Source organism: Alligator mississippiensis, chromosome 3 (genome assembly GCF_030867095.1).
Source record: "Alligator mississippiensis isolate rAllMis1 chromosome 3, rAllMis1, whole genome shotgun sequence".
Lineage (NCBI taxonomy): Eukaryota > Metazoa > Chordata > Crocodylia > Alligatoridae > Alligator > Alligator mississippiensis.
Window position 1 is genome coordinate 165989425 of NC_081826.1, and position 20261 is coordinate 166009685.

The 20261-nt window shown below is 43.8% G+C and overlaps 1 protein-coding gene across 4 annotated transcripts in view; it reads right to left on the reverse strand.

The window, feature by feature from the left end:
• The window catches only part of SVEP1 (sushi, von Willebrand factor type A, EGF and pentraxin domain containing 1), a 182694-nt gene that overhangs the window by 50668 nt on the left and 111765 nt on the right, over positions 1-20261 (reverse strand). For 3 of the 4 annotated variants that reach the window (XM_059724628.1, XM_059724629.1, XM_019490659.2), the window contains exons 26-34: positions 18237-18438; positions 17355-17530; positions 15829-15953; positions 10800-10923; positions 10106-10276; positions 7412-7585; positions 2984-3103; positions 1859-2035; positions 912-996 (exon numbers count right to left, since the gene is read on the reverse strand). In XM_059724628.1, coding sequence (XP_059580611.1) covers positions 912-996; positions 1859-2035; positions 2984-3103; positions 7412-7585; positions 10106-10276; positions 10800-10923; positions 15829-15953; positions 17355-17530; positions 18237-18438 — 1354 coding nt within the window. The remainder of the gene's footprint in view (positions 1-911; positions 997-1858; positions 2036-2983; positions 3104-7411; positions 7586-10105; positions 10277-10799; positions 10924-15828; positions 15954-17354; positions 17531-18236; positions 18439-20261) is intronic. The other variant, XM_059724630.1, reaches the window with a different exon arrangement.

A 20261-nucleotide genomic window follows, 5' to 3' on the forward strand; every position in this document is an offset into this window, starting at 1 on the left:
TTTTCATTTGGTATTGCACAATGACCAACAAGAAGCATTCGTTGAAAAAATAACCCCATTGTGTCACTGGGAAAATGGAACACTTTACATTGACTCTAATTCAGACATTTTTCACAATTTGACAATATCTTCAGTTTTGGTACCCAAATCTACATGATTAGCATCCTGATTTTACAGTAGTAAGGTAGACACCCTTAACCATGCAGCATTTCCCACTTTACAGTGATTTCTGTATTATGATACCTTTTATTTTGTGAATTTGAATTCTTTTTCAAACTCCGTTTTTCCAGCGATGCCTATAAAATAGTTGGAAATCACTGGGCAGCTGATGCATTGAGACTGCTGCCTAACCTACTAACATATATGGTCTCCTTGTTTCTTGCGAGCTCCCTTTCTATGCTTGTCCATATCTCTCTCTTGCGTGTTGCCTTACATTATAAAGCTTTTGGGGCAGTGAACTTTCATATGCTGTATCTATAAACCATCCAGCAAAGTGAAATCCTGGTGTGGGAATAGGTTTACAAGACACTGACACATATAACTAAATAAATAAACATGAGGAAGACACTGAAACAACTTTATGTTGCTGAGATGTTGAGTATACAGCTTCTACACAGACCATGACAGTGCAATACCCATTTCCTAACTTTCATATTATTAAAAAAATGTGTTATTGAACACTTTTGTGAAATCCACAAAAGTGTGAATGGGAGAGTTTGTGAGTAGAGTCCGCTCTTTGTTCCTTTATTTTTTTCCCAACAGTGCAGTTCAATTTTTCTCCTATTCAATCCAGTTTTAAATCCAGTTTCTATTTTTTTCTCAATTATACTTTTTTCCATTATTTTTTTCTCATTTGCTGCGAGACTGCTAATTATTAGTGTATTGCTCCAAACACAGTTAAGTCTACCTACCTGTATAGAACTTTACTTCCATAAGTAAAATTTGAGCCCTCAATAGTACCATTCTTTGGAATAATGGGTCTCCCACAGGATATGGCTTGAAAGAGATAAAATCAAAGATATGTGTTTAGAGAGCACATCAAGGACCTTTTCAGACAAAAACATCCAATTTGCCACAAAAAATGGGCACACACATGTGTAGGTGCTTTCACTGAGGTCAGAGAAGGTTCTTGCCTGGGTAAAGAGAGTGCAAATTTCCTTTCAGTGGCAACTGACTTTGCTGTAGTGCTACTCATAAATTCTTGGACATATCATATTTTCTTTCAAGTTATGTCTTTATTGTAATATAAGAATCAATATATATGCATACATATAGATGCATACTCGCACAAGTGTGTGTACGTGCACACACATTTATATTTGGCATCAAATTTAATTGGTCAGTATCCTTTCAAATAAAAGCATTTCCAAACAATATTTAAAAAACGCTTAGCCTTAGGAGATGTTGAAGCAGAGGAGGACAAGGTTGCAGATACTTCCTGTCACTCAAGAGATGCCTTAGGTCATGGTGAAACACTGATAGAAAAACCTTGTACTGGAAGGCCACTGGGCCATAGAATTATCAGGGGTGCTATGGGGGCTTGGGTCAAAACAGGTGAAAAAGTGCTCAGGGCTCCGTTTTGGATAAGAAGGTCGATGCAGCTTTTCTGGGGACATGGGCCACTTTCAGCGCATCAAGAGTTTTGATTATTTTGAGGTGGACAACTGGGATTGTACTGCAATCCCTGGGCCTGGTGTGGAGGGGACTCCTCCCATAGTTAATCCTTCTCTATAAAGAAAACCATTTAGATCTCTTCTTTGCCTCCGCTATATTGTAATACCTATTGTCCAATTTGCTTTTTATATCTGGTGGGTATAATGATGCACACCACAATAAACATACAGCAGAAGGACACTACCTTCACAAGAGGGTATCATATGGCTCCACACTCCAGTTGCCAAACACCTGACTCTACTTAGTCCTCTCAGTTGGAAACCTTCCTCACAGGAGAAAGTAACTTCACCCCCAACACTGTAATCTTCTCCATAAGAATGACCATTTTCAGGATTTCCTGGATTCTTGCATTTTACTGGCTCTGAAGAGGCAGACATGAATTAATAGCAGGTTTCATGGCTTCACTGTCCATTAGTGCAGGAGTGTCAAACTGGTTTGGCCCCCTGGGCTAGATCTGAACTATTGGGCTTCTTGTGGGCTGGATCCAGATTGTAGGACTTCACAGCTGGATCCAGACTTATCTCTAGTGATGGGACAAATGGTGTCACCTCACTCATTCCACCACTGAAATGCGTCCCCAACAGGGTTCCATACCCCAGATTTTTTGGCAGTGGGCTCCACCCCAAATTCCTATCCCTTCTAGGAGCCCTGTAGGCCACATGTTTGACACCCCTGAGATCATGCTTACGAAGTTGTGTGTCATTTGTTCAGACATTTTGTGAAAATAGGAAAATAGGAAAGTGTGGGAAACATGCATCAGTATTTTAAGCCCCTCCTCAGTCATCTTTTTCTACTTTTGGTGAAGTGCTGAAGTGGTATCTCCTGCCAACTGCTGTGACTGAACTAAATTCAGTGCAGTTGGGTCTCTTAGAGTGGGGCTGCATTCATATTCTCTGCCAACTCCAAACACATTTTTCACTTGAGAGGCAGCAGTATAGTCCAGTATGTAAGGCAAGGGACTGCAAGTCAGGTGAGCTATTTCCAGCTCTGACAAAGTCTTACCATTTGTGCATGCATGTGTTAGGTCAAAATTTGGAAATTCAGCAAAGATTAGTTGTCTACACTGTCAGGTGCCTACATTGAAGTATTTTTTCTATGGACATTTCAAAGTGCAGTTCTTCTACCCTGAAGAACGATATTGTAAAAATAACAATGAGGGTTTTCAAGTTCCAGAGTCAATACACTCAACTGCGAGAAAAAGGGATCTCTTCCAACTGTCCTCACTGCATCCAAAGGAAGTGCTTATTCCTCAAAAAGCAAGTACATCTTGTTTCCCATCTCCAAGTAGATTAAAAGCTTATTCCCTTACCTTTGCACTTTTTACCATCTCCTGTATAGGGAGGGATGCAAGTACACACATAGGAGCCATTTGTATTAAGGCAAGAAGCATGCTCATCACAGTCTGAGCCAACAGCACATTCATCGACATCTGGAAAAATAAATGTTTCTACAATAAATAACTTCAATAAACATCGGCTCTAAATTTACATTGCTCTAAATATCTGGCCAAATCATTTAAAATGATATCAGTAAAAGCCTACCATTAGTGCTTCTTTGACAAACTATAACAACCAAGATAAACATAGAACAAAAAAAAAATGTAAGGCCTGTGGTTCAGAGCAAAATATTTTATTTAATATAAAATAAACTATAGTAAGTATGCTGGGAAAATAGAAAAGGTCCTTTACTCCATATGCAGCACATGCTCTGATCAGTCTTTTTATGCCAGTCATTTTGATTTCAGGAGGGCAAATGAACTGGAAATGTAATACATGCTGAGAAAGAAGAGTTTTGTAATAGTTCGGGCAAAGACTTTCCCTTTGTCTGGAAAGCTCCTTCTGTCTTAGCTGTCCTGTCTATCACAAGGATAGGACAGCTTAGCCTGGAGGGCAAAGTACAGAAAGTTACTACATTACAAGCTGGCTGAGATGTGTAGAGTTGTTACAGATTCGAATGAGATCAAAAGGCAATATTGAGGGTAATTATTTGTATGATGATAGTGGCTATGACCCTCAATCAGTGATCAAGACCCCACTGTGAGAGGTGTTGTACTAACACATATAGAGAAAAAAAAAAAGACAGTGCCTTGTCCAGCTTATTTCATTTCAAATTTTGGCTTTCTGCACTAGAGCAGGGGTTGTCAACCAGGGGTACGCATACCCATAGGGGTACTTGGAAAGGTGATAGGGGGTACACACAAGCAGGCAGAGATGGAGCAAGGCGGTGGGGGGGCAAGGGCAGTGGCATCCCTCTGTGGATGGATGTGGGGTGGGGAGGCTCACAAGCGGCAGCCAACAATGCCACCCACCACCCCATGGTGTCATCTACCACCCTATGCCACCACCACCAAGGAGCAGGGCGAGGGGAGCAAAGTCAGCAGCGCCCCTCTGCAGGCTATACAGGTGTTGCCCAGCCGGCGGTTCCATGGGCTGCTGCCGGGTGACACGCAATTGGCCGGGCATGAGGCCCATCAGCAGCCCGTGAAGCCGCAGTGCAACTAGCCATGGGAAAGTGGGGTCTGGTGGTGGTGCAGGGTGGTGGGTGGCAGTGGTAGCACGGGGTAGTGGGTGGCGGAGGCGGCAGCCACATGCGAGCCCCACCCCCCTGCATCCAGCTGCCACCACCAGAAGGGGAACACTTGTTAAAAAAGGTTGAAAACTCCTGCACTCGAGAAATGTGCTTGGGATGCAAAGGGAGTCCTAAGCTTTGGGAGGCAATTTGAGAAACCATCTCATTGAAAAATTCCCAGTATCAGGGATTATTCCTTATACATGCCAGATGGTCATAAGGCAGAACAATTCTTCATTAAAAACCCCATCAAATTGGGCAGATGTTGCAGGGAATCCAAGAAATGTGAACATGCAGCTAGGGGTTATTGTAAACAAAACACTTATCAATTGCTGTGCAAACAACGCAATGAAACAGGAGTATCTCAACAACAAACAAAAACAAATCCAGCCAATGAGTAGAGAGTTTCAACTGTTTAAACAGTCCACCGCAAAAAATAGTTCTAAAACGAAAGAAATTTCATACTGATACCCACAGAAGAGAAACATAGATAAAATAAACAAGGGCTCTGACTCTCCTATGTCTTGCACGCTATGCAGCCACTTAAATTTTCACAGATTTAAAACAGTACTAAATCATAAAGCCAGCACTGATTTTCCATTGCTCTGAAGTCATTTACATTAGGTCAGAGAGCACATAAAACATAATACCTATGACTGGGCTCACATTTTACAACCACTTTGTATTTTCTTTAAATTGGTACAAATGCCTGCACAGGTCACAGGGAAATCGGGCATGTAGTGTTTCCCATGCAACTTACAGATTCATTTTACACAGGTGAAAAAGTACAAAGCAGTGGAGGATTAGATCCCCTGTCCCTCTGGTGTGGAATTACAGGTCTTGAGATAGGTCAGGAAGGATACATGTTAGAGTATTGGGTATTGTCTGAGATAATTTCAGAGCTATTGGCTATTATTTTTCAGGGCTTGTTGATGTCAGGTAGAGTCTTAGATGATTGGAAAAGGGGAAATTCAGTGTTCAATTTTAAGAAAGGGAAGAAAGATCCAGGAAACTACAGAAAGGTCATGATTTGACTTTGATACTTAGAAGATCAGGGAGCAAAAGATTAGGAAGAAATTTCTGACTTTGACGGTGCTTAAGTCCTGGAGCAGCATTGGAATCTAGGAAGTTTGTGGAGTTTCCACCCTTAAACCCTTGGCTGGCATGGTTTTGTCAAGGTGTGTGTCGTGTTCCACCCCCCCGCAGCGGGGGGTAGAGGATTAGACTAGATCAGGGGTCGGCAACATTATGGCTCGTGGGCCAGATTTGGCTCACAGAACCACTGGATTCAGTCTGCTGAGCCCAAGGGCACCTGTGCTGGAACTGGGCAAGGAGGAGCTGCATCAAAGCTGAGCAGTTGGAAGCCACACCTGGGCTACTACTTTTCTCCCCTGCTTCCCCTCCTCCTGGTGGCAGCATGGGTGCAGGTTCCGACAGACAGAGAGCTGTGTCCAGGTCAGGAAGCTGGAAGCTGCACTTGTGCTGCATCTGGGAAGTAGGAAGAGAAGGCAGGGGAGCAGGAAGCAGCAGCAATGGCAGCACAGATGCAGCTCCCAGCTTTCTTGCCCCGGTGCAGGCAAAGCCACTTTCCTGTGTCAGAACAGAGCAGGGTTGTTCTGGCCTACAGCTTGAAAAGGTTCCTGACCTCCTGAGGTCCCTTCCAGCCCTGCTTTTCTATGATTTTATGACTTAGACAAGGGGTAGGCAATTATTTGGGCCTGACGGCCACATGGGGAGTTTTGATGAGCTGTCAAAGGCTAGGTCAGAGCACACCACCCCCACCCCTACAACAACTCATCGAAACTTCCTAAGGGGGTGTGGGTGGGCGGGGAGCAGTGTTTAGAAGTGGGAGGAATGGGTGAGGCTGGAATCAAGGGACCCAGTCATGGGACAGTGACAGCTCCAGGCCTGGGGTTTGGGCCTTCAGCTGGGCTTGCTCCCTACATGCCCTTACCCTCTGCAGGGGGTGGAGGGGGGAAGAGGATTGTGGAGGGGCACGTGCATGTGCATGTGTGTGTGAGAGAGGAGGGGGAGCTGCCCGGGCACTAGGTCCCAGGAGCCTGCTATAGGTAAAGGGTGGGGACAGGGAACATATGGAGGAGAGCTACCCTGGGCAGTGTGGTCCGTGTTCTCCCCACAGCACTCCTCATGGGGCTGATCCCCACCTTCTCCTGCAGAGGCAGAGGCCACACCACACTCCCACTGGTGCCCACCACCAGGCCAGGTGCTGCTGTGCTCCCCCTGCCTCCAGGGGCAGCTCCTGTTCCTGATGTTGCCCCTGCTGGACTGCGCCGTGCCAGGCAGGCAGGCAGCTTCAGCTGGGCGGCTCCTGCCCCAGTGTGCAGGGCTCTGGCTCCAACTCCTGGGAAGGCGGCCAGGAGCTGAAGCCAGAGCCCCATGTGCTGGGGCAGGAGCTTCCTGGCTGAAGCTACTCATCCGGAGCAGTGCAGTGCAGCGCAGCATGGGCAAGTTCAGGAGCAGGAGGCAGTGCTTGAGGTCGGGGGCAAAGAGCAACATCCAGCTGCACCCACACTGGTAACAGCCCGGCAAAAGCTGAGCATGCTGGTCGGGGCCAGGCTGTGGGCACCAGTGGGAGCCCAGTGCTGGCCGCCCTGATGCAAGTGGGTGGATTGGCCCCATGAAGAGCACTGCAGGGACAGCTGCAGACCAGTCCAGTCACCTGGTGGGTCAAGATCTGGACCGCAGGCCACATTTTGCCTATCCCTGACTTAGATCATGAGTCCTTGAGGAGCTGTGAGACAGTCCATATTCTTGAGAACTTGCCAAAAATGTACCTGTTACCCCAAGCTTTCTCTGTGAGGGAGGTGGTGGTGAGGGGAGAATTCGATATAGGGTGAATGCAGTTTTGAGGCTATGAAGGAGGCTGTGTTGTGCCAGAGAAATCCTACTGTAAAGGGAACTTTTGCTGGAATGAAAGATTTTCAGCTTGTTTTTAATACCTACTTCATTTTTTATAACAAGACCAGAGTGTGAGAAGAGCACTATGAAAACTTCAATAAAACAAACACTTCAGTTGCCCCAAAGTGGGGCCATATCTTGCAAGTCATTCCAACCTCCCATAAAGTTAGTGGGAGTTCTGAGAGAGGAAGAGCAGCAGGATTTAGCCCACAGCCATGAACAATACAACCACCTAGATGACATATCTCACCAAGACAAGATGGCGAAATGCCATTCCAACTTCCACTGTCAGTGCAGAACATCCTGGAATCTCCCAGTAAATAATATCCATTATTGCACTGGTAGGTAACTGTGCTGCCAGCAAAGAAGTCCTCAGAGGAATAAAATCCATGTTCTAAAGGTGGAGGCACTCCACAGCTGATCCCTGAAAGACAGGTGAGGAAGAAGGGCATGAATATGCTGGCCCATCAGACATTCCATGAAACACCTCTTAGTGCCAGAGCAACTAGCACAAGATTCAACTTCAGGAGAAATGTCAATGCCTGAAATCAAAGGAGCTACACCAGGGTGAACTTGGAGTGCAGACAGAAGTGCAGCTCCCTGCTGTAACTCACAGCGCTTTGCAGGAAGTGTTCTGAGTTACAACGATCCCGGGGGAGAGGAACGCTGGTTCCTGGGGGAGGGGAACCTAGCTGCTGGCTGGGAGCCTGCAGACAGTTTCCCCTAGGAATGGCCCCTCCTCCCTGCCAGTCCACACTGTTTTCAGAATGGGAGGGGGGAAAGGAAACAGAGGGAGTTAAACCTAGGGTTTTTTCAGCCCCCGCTGAACGGTGGGGCAGGTAAATTGAATTCACCCACCTCACCCTCTGGTGCCAGCTGGGGAACCCCTAGAACAAGCTCTTTCCCCCACTTCCATTCTGAAAAGGGCTCGTAAGCTGGCAGGCAGCGCAGACACAAATTACAGAAGACAGTTTGTTTTGAAACATCTTCATCTGAACCCTCATGCAATGAGGGGTCACATTTTCACCCGATTGGCCATTTTTGAAGTGGTCTGCAGCCATGCACTTGTGTTTGGTCACAGCTATAGCCCACTTTCTGTGGCCAGATTGGATGAAAATGGTCACTTCTTTCTGTGCCCTTGATTTGTGAGCTTTAGCTTTTACTGCCCCACTCAGGAAAGAACAAAAGAGAAACTGGAAAATAAACAAATTAAAGTAAGACTATCTGGGCTCTTGTGTGCACACATGTGTGTTGGAGATTGTACTATCAGCAAGCAGCAAGTTTCTAATTATGGCCTGGGAATAAAAAATGCACACTAAAGACTGGGGTGCAACAGCCTGTTGGGATTAATTCACTTTCTCCTCATCTGAAAATGTCAGTGTGTAAATAAAATACTCAAAAAAAAAAATCACACATCTACCAGCCATCAAGATTGAAAACTTCTGTTTCTCAACAGAACTACAACATTAATAGCATCAAAACAAGTGTTTCTGTACAGCCATGGCAAGTGTGTTTTAACTGTGATATAATGGGTTACTTCTCAAAGTAAGTTGGTAAATGAATAGCTTGCTCTTGCCACCGGCAATAAGTTAAGCTGGGGCTCTGCAGACCCACATGAAGCCTCCCAGCTGCTTACCACAGCTGGCTCGGGACCCTGCTGCAGCTGCTTGTGCATGGCCTGAAACTGTGGCTTAATTACCCCGATTAAACCCAAGGAAGTCATTAATCCATGCTTAATAAAGTGTGGATTAATGGCTTCCCCAGACTTAATCAGGGTAATTGAGCTGCAGTTTCAGGCCATCTAGGAATCTGTAGGGAGGGGTGGGATTGCTGCGGCTACTTGGCCAATCAGAGGCTTGGGGGGACTCCACCATGCTCAGCCTGTGAAAATGGCTGCCAGTCCTAGGATCTGCCCAAGAAATTGGCCAGTCACATCGAGTTCAATAGACCCTTATCTATATGGCACAATGCCAAGCAGAAATACCTGATCTAGCTCTTTCAGAACAGTTATCTTCCAAATGAAACTATTTGTAATAGTTCAGAGAATAGCTAAACTTCATTTTTCAGTGAATTTTTCCCAGTTCAAAGACACATGTATAATGTGCCTAACTCTTAGCCTATGAATAGTTGCAATTATAGCAATGTGAAATAACAAAGGCAAAAAGGAGCCTGGAGTTGGGAAAATGGGAACCAGAAGAGACAGACAGGGCACATTATGTTTTAACGGGTCTGATCTTTTAACAGAAGATCATTTAGGTACCTTCTGTGGCATTACTTTTATTCACATATAACCATTTCAATGTCATGACTCAGATGTAAAAGCAATCTGTTTCAGTGATATTTAAACATAATGCAGATGCTGTAGCTTTTCCTCAGAAGAGCTTATGTTCAGAAGCCTCCACTGAGTGGAGGTGTTCAGAATATGATGGCTTATGATGTACTAATTTCTGTCAGACTTGGCTATCAACAAACCTACCTTTCAATCTTTAAAAGGAAAAGGGGAGCTGCTGCTTCAGAGTATAAGCTAAGTGCTATGTCTGCAAGACCCTGTAGCAAGTTACTTAAATCACTTCAACTCTGAACCTAAATGAAACAGGGTTAATGATGCAATGGTTGTGCTACCCTTGTATTGCTACAGAATAATTTGACATATATACACAACTGTTACATCTGGCTACAATATCAGTCATCATTTTTAGGAATAAAGGGCAGCAGAATGAGGCTGTAGGTCATTATGAACCTGATAGAGTAAAATATTTAAGCATAAGCTTATCTTTAACAAGGTATGTACATATTTTAATAAGAATGGGCTTAAGCTTGTGCTTAACTTTTTTGCTGAATGAGGGCTGCTAAGACCCACACAGAGGCCAACATTTTTGAAGCCTGGTTTGTGACCGATGCTTTAACCTGCTATGCCTACAGTATGCTACGATGAACTACTTACTTTCACAGCGTGGAAGAGGTTGAGTCCACTGTCCCAAGTTTAGACAGTGCTGGACAGAGTTCCCCACTATCTGGAAGCCCGGGTCACAGAAAAGGCTCACTTTTGACCCTGGCTTTAAATCAGTTGATAAGGTCCGCAGATGAGGTATGGATCCTTCTAAGGATTGGCAGTCTGAGGAAAAAGATGCATGCATGCAGAGCTACTGATGTTGCCTTGAATAAAAACTTTTTACTCTTTGAACACTGGATACTGTGCGAGCTTATGTAGTGATGAAGAGTGGTATATTTAATATGCTATCTCGTACTCAGATTCAGAGGGCTTCACAGTACCTCAACACTTTAGAACTGAATACATTTCTGAGCAAAAGGAAGAGAAATCAGATACTAGAACAGATTCCAATTGCTTTTAGTATGAATGGCCAGAACAATCTTCTATCTGATTCACTATCAATTTTCACTCTTTCAACATCCCAATACAGGAAGCCATAAATCTCTGTATGAGATTCCAATGACCTTTTGTTACAAAACACTGGAATTTTAGGAATGAAGACTGGATGTTCCAGGCATTAAATTATCAAAATAAATCATTCCAGGACAGCAGGGCAGGGGTCACTATATAACACATTTAACCTTATAAACAGAATCATTACAATATTACATTGAACAAAAACAGTTCTAAGAGATAAAGTTCTAACCAGCACAAAATATACTGTTGTAATCTATCTTCACTCTTCCAACAACCCCAGGCAGGAAGTCGGGCCAAGCAAATACATTTCCTTTTTGGAGTTCCTCTGGACAGGAAGTAGCCAAGGATTTTACCTAAGGTTCAAAACAAGTGGTTAGATATAGCTGGCCAACTAATCAGCAAGCTTGGCAGGAAAAGAATTAAAGAAAAATTTTCCTCTTGTATCTGCATGGCAGTCCTGAACCTAGAGTTTTGATCCTAAGCCTGTTGAGCTGAAGAGAATCTTTTCATTGATTTGAGTAGGCTCATGGGTATTCTGCTTCATTTACATGTCTGCATTTTTTACCATCATCAATGCAAAGGTAGAATAGTGAAGTCATGTGCTGCTGGGTGGATCTATGTACTGTCCTAACATTTAAAAATAATACCTATTCCTTTTAAATGCAGCTGTCTATTTGGAAGAACAGCATATTTTCCTCACTAACAGGCAGATAAGGGGAAAAAAATCAGAATAGATGATCTCAAATATTTGAAGAAGAAAAATCTAACAATAAGAGGAAGCAGGAGCTGAATTTAGAAGAGCTACAGTCCTGAAATGCTTGTATTTCTTTACATCTAGTTTAAGGACAAGAAACATGACATGAGTTTTCTGAAATTCCTAACTAAAGCAACACTATGTGTTATGTGTGACTAAAGCAATCACTTGTGTGACACCACTGGTTAGACAGACAGACACATTCTAAAATAAATGGAAATCTTAACACTATTGTCAATAGGAGAACTAGATCCCATGTAACCAAGAACTGGATATAAAACTGGAGTGCCAGGAAAATGGCAAGAAGGCCATGTAGCAAAAGGAATGCCTCTGTTCCTAGAACAAACAGAGGTGTTTGCAAATATTATGACAGAACAGTCTTCCATTAAAAATGCATTTTGGCCAACCTACAAGAGGAATAGGACAACTTCAATAGGAAAGAGTTTTACTGAAGTATTAAAACTTTTTTGCTTCAATACCATAATGTCAAACTGTTCCTTTTTATCATGTAGTAAACTATTAATGTGCCAACATGCTGACTGCATAATCTTGGGGAAGGGGCTAGTTTTTGTTATATGTGCAGGAGGATTTTGTAAATCTTGAACCGAATGAGGAACTTGGTAAGAGAAGTGGCTCCCTGAATTAGTTTGCATTGCATTCACTCTTTCCACTGCAATTCGCAAGTTAAGGAATGAAATGGAATCTTTCAGTGGCAGTGCACAGTATAAGAGGTGTTATTATTTAGTGTAACAGCATAACTTTGCTGTAAAGGCACCATGCAGAATATCATAGCACTCCCTGGATGGCCTCCAGCAGAAACATTACTCTTAGCCAAGCAGCTGTTTAAAATGATGCATGATCTAAAGAAGACAAATATGCAGTAAAATTATAACTAGAGGCTTCCCGCCTTTCAATAAATATATTAAAGAGGTAAGTGCCTGCCTGCGAGAAGATGGTTATTTAATGAACAGAACGTGTTAATAATTGAACTACTGTGTCTGCTTCACATTCTGTGTTTGAGCAGAAGAGTGGTGGAGGAACGGTTCTGATCGCCATTCTAAAGAACAGATAAGAATTGTGAAGAATAGAAAGAGGAAACCACAGGGTAGGTGTGGCTTAACATATATAAATTTCATAGATTTTCATAGACATTAGGGCTGGAAGGGACCTCGGAAGATCATCGAGTCCAGCCCCCCGCCCAAAGGGCAGGAAGTCAGCTGGGGTCATAGGATCCCAGCAAGGTAAGCATCCAGTTTCATCTTGAAGGTGTTCGATGAAGGCGCTTGAACAACCTCCGGTGGCAGGCTGTTCCAGACCTCGGGGGCTCGGACAGTAAAGAAATTCTTCCTTATGTCCAGCCTGAAACGATCTTGTAGTAGTTTGTGACCATTCGACCTCGTCATCCCTTCGGGCGCTCTGGTGAACAAACGTTCCCCCAGATACTGTTGGTCACCCCTGATAAACTTGTAGGTGGCCATCAGATCACCCCTGAGCCTGCGCTTTTCCAGGCTAAAGAGCCCCAGGGCTCTCAGCCCGTCATCGTAGGGTCTGCTTCCCTGACCTCTGATCGTGCGCGTGGCTCTTCTCTGGACTCTCTCAAGCTTCTCCACATCCTTTTTGAATTGTGGAGCCCAAAACTGGACGCAGTACTCCAGCTGCGGCCTCACTAAGGCCGAGTACAGGGGGAGAATGACGTCCCGGGATTTGCTTGAGAAGCATCTATGGATGCAAGCCAGCGTTTTGGTCGCTTTACTAGCCGCAGCATCGCACTGCAGGCTCATGTTCATCTTGTGGTCAACGATGACCCCCAAGTCTCTTTCTTCCATAGTGCTAGCCAACATAGCACTGCCGAGCCTATAAGGATGCTGCAGGTTTTTCTTCCCAAGGTGGAGAACCTTGCATTTATCGGCATTGAACACCATCAGATTCTCGTCCGCCCACTTGCTGAGCCTGTCCAGGTCAGCCTGGATCATCCGCCTGTCTTCTGGTGTGGATGCTTTGCCCCAAAGTTTGGTGTCCTCTGCGAACTTGGCCAGTCTGCTTCTGACTGCAGTGTCCACATCATTAATGAAGATGTTGAACAGTATGGGTCCAAGGACAGAGCCCTGGGGGACCCCACTGGTCACAGGACACCACGATGAGTGACTTCCATCAATTACTACCCTCTGGGTCCGACCCCGGAGCCAATTTTCCAGCCAGTGGGTCGTGGAAGACCCAAGGCGACAATTGGCCAGTTTCTCCAAGAGACAATCATGGGACACCAGATCGAAGGCTTTTTTGAAGTCAAGATATATGACATCAATCTCATCTCCCTTGTCCAGGTGATAGGTCACCTGGTCGTAGAAGGAAATGAGATTGGTCAAGCAAGACCTACCCGCAACAAACCTGTGCTGGCTATCCCTTAAGACGTTGGCGTCGGCCAGTCCATTAAGGATGGCCTCTTTAATAAACTTTTCTAAGATCTTCCCCAGGATAGAAGTCAGGCAGATGGGCCTATAGTTAGCCAGATCCACTTTCCTCCCTTTCTTGAAGATAGGCACCACATTGGCCTTCTTCCAGTCTTCAGGCACTACACCAGAGTGCCAAGAGTTTTCAAAGATCCGCGCTAGAGGCTGGGCTATGATGGTCGCCAGCTCCTTGAGTACACTGGGGTGAAGATTGTCAGGGCCGGCTGACTTGAAGGTATCCAGCTTCTCAAGATGTTCCTTCACGAAGTCAGCATTAATGGAGGGCAGGGGATCACCCTCACCTGGACTTCCCGGCCCTGTAGCGGGCATGGGCGTCCCATGGGGCTGATGAAAGACCGACGCAAAGTACCTATTTAATAGGTTGGCTTTTTCCTGGGTGTCAGTTGTCAGTTGCCCCATCTGGTTCAGCAGGGGTCCAACATTGCCCCTGCTTTTCCTCCGGCTCCCCACGTATCTGAAAAAGGACTTTTTATTGTCCTTGATGCTCAAAGCTAGCTGGAGTTCAGTTGCAGCCTTGGCTTTCCTGGTCAGCTCCCTACAGGACCGGACCAGTGCAGAATAATCCTCCTTGGAGGTGACTCCCATCCTCCATCCTTTGTATGCCTTTCTTTTTAGCCTCAGGAGACAACACAACCACTCATCAGGGATAGCTGTAGGTCTGAAGTGGTTAGAAGAACAGGCATGCAGGCCCAGTGGCTTGCATGAAATAGGTGCCTGGCCTCATCCTGTTTCTGATGAATAAGGATACATAAAGATGTAAATGAAATTTTACCCTACAGTCAGACTAGTACAAACTGTGGGTTTTTTTGCCTTCCTCTGTAGTGGGGAGTGTGGCCCTCTCTCCTCACAGCAGCAGGACACAGTCTATGTTTATCCCTCTACTTTATCTGTTGCAGGTTATGTAGTGCAAACGGGTTCATTGTGTAGTTTTAGTAGCAGGCTAGAAAAGGATTTGTATAGGGTGGTTTGAATAGGGATAATCCTGCCTCAGGCAGGAAGTTGGACTAGATGACCTCCAGAGGTCCCTTCCAATCCTACTTTTCTATAATTTTATGCCTTAAACTCTAGCATACAAAATAACTGTGATATAAACAGAGACAGGGAAGATGATTTACTATTTGAAGCTCTAATAACAAAAAGAGGTAAAAAGTTTATGGGAAGTTTACTCAGCAAATTTCCCTGTCTTCATCTTACATCTGTCTTTTATCATTAAGACCCTGGATTTCTGTGCATACCCCAGTGAAGGATGAGATTTTTCAAAAGCACTCTTCACTGACCCCCCCTCTCTGTTTCTGCTCAACTCTATGGCCGTGTCCATATAAGCACGGGCATGTGGTTTGTGGCACCACAAACCTCTTTGTGGTGCTACAAACTGCACACGGCGAATGTTTAAATGTGCCCCACACTGCAAATTTGCAGCACGCAGCCAAAAGGAAAAAATTCCCCATTTGCTACTAGGAAATCCTGGTAGTATAACAAAGCACAGGGAAAAAATACAGTGCAGCACACGTGACGGGAACATGTGCCTGAAAACATGGAGGCATAATCCTCCAGGGAGACTAAGGAGTGTCTTCACTTCCAGTTGTGCCCTGGCTTCTCCAGCATGCTGGGAGCTGGGCATGGGTAGTTTGCCCAAAGCGGGACAATTTGTCCCTCCATAAAGCGCATGTACAGGTACATGTGGTACAGCAAAAAGTAGCAGCACAAATTTGTGCCGCTACTATTTTTGCCACTCTACGCGCATGCCCCTGCACATCTGGACTATAACACTCAGCAGAACACAAACTGGGGCAGAAATTCTGGGTTATTCTGAATGCCAGAAGGGTATAAACAGCAGAGGTGTAGTCAAATGGCAAAATTAAAGCTCTTTCCTTTTTTTCATTTCCTGTAACTATTAATAAATCCCCCAACAAATGGACTGATCTGATTCCCATCAACTTCTGCAGGAGTTGAATGTGACACTATAAGATACCAAAGCATTAACATTGATTTGTTCCTTTGCCCTCAGCTAGCCAAAATTCTGAACAAGCATTCACCTCCTCCGGGGACAGGACATGGTCCCAGATGTTGAGCTGGCTAATAGAGCCCACAAAAGACTCAGCTGGATTAAATCCTTCTCCTCTCTGGTCTTGATCCTGGCCAAGCACAAGTGCACCACCACCTAAAAAGGAAGAAAAATGGTCCTGAGAAGAAGTTGCTGTTGTTTAAAGGTGAAAAGTATTTTAAAGAAAAAGCTGTCTTGTACACAGGGACACCACAGCAGCTGATAATCAAGTTGCAAAGCAATCTTTATTAACTAAACCGTGTTGTCAACTGGAGATACTTTAAATAGATGTTTCAGAAGTGCATTTCCTTTTGAAAATTAATCTAGGATTTATCACAAAGCATGTGACAGTACAGCTAATAATGTAATTAGGAATTATTAACTGGCTTAACATAGTTCATGGTATCTAGGTATTTTATAATTTTCCTTACCAATGTATTAAAACTGTTAAAAGCCTTAAAAATATCACACAAAGTGAGGCAACCATATGTAAAGTACTATGCAAGTTAATTTACTTTTACCTCATTTAACCGGAGCACAGCAAACGGGAACATTTGGTGTCTATGGCCACGTGCATGATGGTATAAGTGTGTGCTCATTCTTTAGAATAACCACAATGCATTCGGAAATAAAAGGACAGGACAGAACTGCATACAAGGGCTATGATTAGACATGTGGCCCTACTTTTAAGAAGAGTTTTCTTAAATTCTGAAACACTGCACGATTCCTGCAGTTCATGAAGTTAAAGCATTTTAAATTATCAATTCTCTTCTCTGGACCAAAATGGATTTTTTGCTACTCTTTGGCTACTCTCTGAGATGATGTGTTGCATGTCCCCTTGTGACAGTTTACAACTGCAGCTGTTTTGAATGGTGCATTCTGCAATCATTGTATGCTTCACGGACTGTTAGCATCTTTAGTTTATATAAACAGGTGGTCGAGGGGTTTATCACCCTCCCCATTAAATCATTAGAAATTCCTCAAGGTCCTAAATGAACTGGCAAAATAATAATTTCTTTCCCTAGCACAGGAAATAATGAAAGAAGTGGACATAAGAATTCTGCCATTCATATTTAGGCTAACACACCAAAGTTTCCAAAACTGTCAGGACAAGATACTGTTGCAATTAAATTCTAAGGACAGTCATACAAATGATGGGGAAATATAATATGTTTATTGCTAATTATGTTTTTAAACCAAACTGATGATTGAGTTTAACACTGGCATCCAATTGTGAAATTTGTTTTCATTAAAATGTCCCAGGTCAGTTCAGCATGTTTCTTAAAAATATCTATGGGCAAGATTCTGGCACCCCTATTCAGGCCATGTGAGGTATTCCTTTGCAAATATGCACCTTGGTTACAGTGAAACTACATGTAGAATGAAGACTAGTCCCCCTGAAGAAGGATGCTATACCTGAATCCAACGTGGGATAAACAAATGCCAGCTCTGAAACACCACAAACGTGATGATATTAAGAATGAGGCAAAGGAATGAAGAAATGTGAAGTAAATATACCAGGGATTTTTGAACCAACTGAGAGACCACTGCCTCCATCAGATAACTTCCCATCAATATACACTTTCCAGGTTCCATCTGTGCATGTCCAGGTGACTGCAATGTGATGCCACTTGCCATCATTCATAGAAGGGCAATCTGTGATCTTTTCCTTCCCATTCACATAAAGAACCCACCTGCATGACGAAAAGACAGAAGGGGCATGTCACACATGTCTACTACTGCATATAATACCAGAAAGGGCTATTCACACCATACTTTTTAGAGAGGATCCTTAAAGTTAAGTTGTACATAGCATCTCAAAGACCATTGGTCATTCAGGGGGTCACAGCCAGTACTGGAACTAAAGTGGGGTAGGGAGGGGGGAAGACAATCAGGACAGTAGCCCTCAGCACGTACTTGTGGGGCGTGGGGAAGGGCTGCAAAAATAGCAGCCACTGAAGCTGTTGGGTGGCTACATGGCCATTACTGGCAGCCACTGCTGCCCTGCATGCTCCCATTGTACAGGATGCAGAGCTCCCTTGTTATAGCTCTGGTCACAGCAATAAATAGGTCCAATAGTAAGCTGCTTATTTTTGTAAATATTACTTTAAATATTTCTTTTATCCTCTGCAAAAATAGCCCATGGAGAAATATTTTACCTTCTGCATATTACCTTTTTCTTCTTACATCATTCTCTTTTATTAGCAAACAACTGGCAAAAAGTAGTTTTGCAATTCAGGTCAGGGAGAAATATCATTCAGAAGGACCAGCTACAAAGTTTTCACTTAGATGCATTTATGAACTTATCCAGGGAAAGGCACTGTTTGAGGATCCTCTCTATAAATAATTATAAACATTTATGATTTTGAAAGGTGACAGTACTACTACAGTTTTATTTACCCATTGTAATCTGTTAACAGAAATGCGTTGTCACTTCCATTCTCTACTGCATAAGAAATTGGAGTCCCATAATTAGTAGTGTCAGTGGATCTCATCCAGAAGGCACAGGTGATATTACCAAGTGATGGGAAAATATTGTCAAGTATGACATACCCGTAGATACCAGAAACTTCGAAATCCAGATTAAAACCAGAGGACTGTTCTGCAACAAACAAGTAGCATTTTCAGATCTGCAGTCTTACAAACAAAGGAACAAATTAAACTAAACCTTATCAAATGCAATAAAACTAAACCTCAACCAGTCTGCAAAATACTTGCTTTCCACTTCACTGAACTAGAAATTATATATTCTATTCTGAGGCCACTGTATTTTCCTCTTCTTAAAAAAGCACCAGTAGACACCTTGAGCCCTCAACAGCTACATAACATGCCAGATTCAAAGAAGCACAGTTAAAAAAAATATGTAGGTTTCTTGTAGATAATGATAATGAATCTTTCATAATCTTTTGCACGGCTTTCAGCCCTCTGCCAAACAACTAAGGTGCCAGTCTGCCAATTCTCTATTATTCCCCTCTATTCAGTACTGGTGAGGCCATATCTGGAGTACTGTGTTCAGTTTTGGGTCCCACACTACAGAAAGGATGTGGACAAATTGGAGAGAGGCTAGCAGAGGGCGACAAAAATGGTGAGGGGGCTGGGGGACATGACTTATGAGGAAAGAATGAGGGAACTGGGCTTATTTAGTCTACAGAAGAGAAGACAAAAAGGGGATTTAATAGCAGCCCTCAACTACCTGAAGTGGGGTTCAAAAGAGGATGGAGCTAGATTATTCTCAGTGGTGACAGATGACAGAACAAGGAGCAACAGTCTCAAGTTGCAGCAAGGGAAGTTTAGGTTAGATATTAGGGAAAATGTTCTCATTGGGAGGAACAGGTTAAACAGGTAAAACTGGAACAGGTTACTCAGAGAAGTGGTGGAATCTCCATCCTTGAAGGTTATTAAGACCTGGCTAGACAAAGCCTTGGCTGGGATGATATAGTTGGTGATGGTCCTGCTTTGAGCATGGGGTTGGACTAGAAGACCTCTTGAGGTCCCTTCCAACCCTAATTTTCTATGATTCTATATCCAGAAGTCCCAAGGCACATCCCCACAAGCAGGAATGCTTGTTTCACTGGGGACAAGTAGCAGCAGCACACCTTGTGCTGCTACTACTTATCCCTGGGGAACACCCAGGCCATGAATGCTCCGACGCGCAGCATGTTACCCCGGGTAGGGTAGGGCCAACTGTGCTGGCTCCAGCAGCTTTACCTGGGGGCCTCAGAGCTGCAGCCATGGGGCTCCTGCAGCAGGGAGCCTGGCAGGCAGCTGGAGTGTGGCTCCGACCCTCTAAGTTCCAGTTTTGGGCAGTGTGCCCTGCTGCCATGTACACCACCCTGCTTTTTTAGGTGTGGGTTTTTTGACCTTGGGATCTGCTGGGGTTTGTGAGAGAGGTTTGGTGGTGGTTTGTTTTGTTATTTCTGGTTCCCTAAAGTACATGGCATTGCTATGGAATAGCTCTATTCAAAGTATTGAAAAGTGCTCTAAGGTGATATTATGAGCAAAAGCAGTAACTATTATTCACTCATACATCAGTAGTACTCACAAAGTTTTTGGTTGGATAGAGGAGATGAAGGATATATGACTAGATGACTAGTACATCTCCTTCTCTTTTGTAAAATTGCCAGGGGCCCTTTTACTTTCATCTTAAGATCCACAACATACACATAAAATATCATCATTTTAAGGGCTTGTATAAAAGACAAAAGTTACCAAGCCAAACTGATCTCAGGTGTAACTCCAATGACATCAAAGAAGTTACTGCAGCTTTAAACCTGGACTATTATCTTTAAGCCTTGATGGTAGAAACTATGTTCTTTGCTACAACATCATCTCGGTTTCTGATACAGAGCACTACAAGCAATATATGAACTATAAAGAGCTAAGGGACAGATCCTCAAAAGGGATTAGGTGCTTAAAATGAGTTAT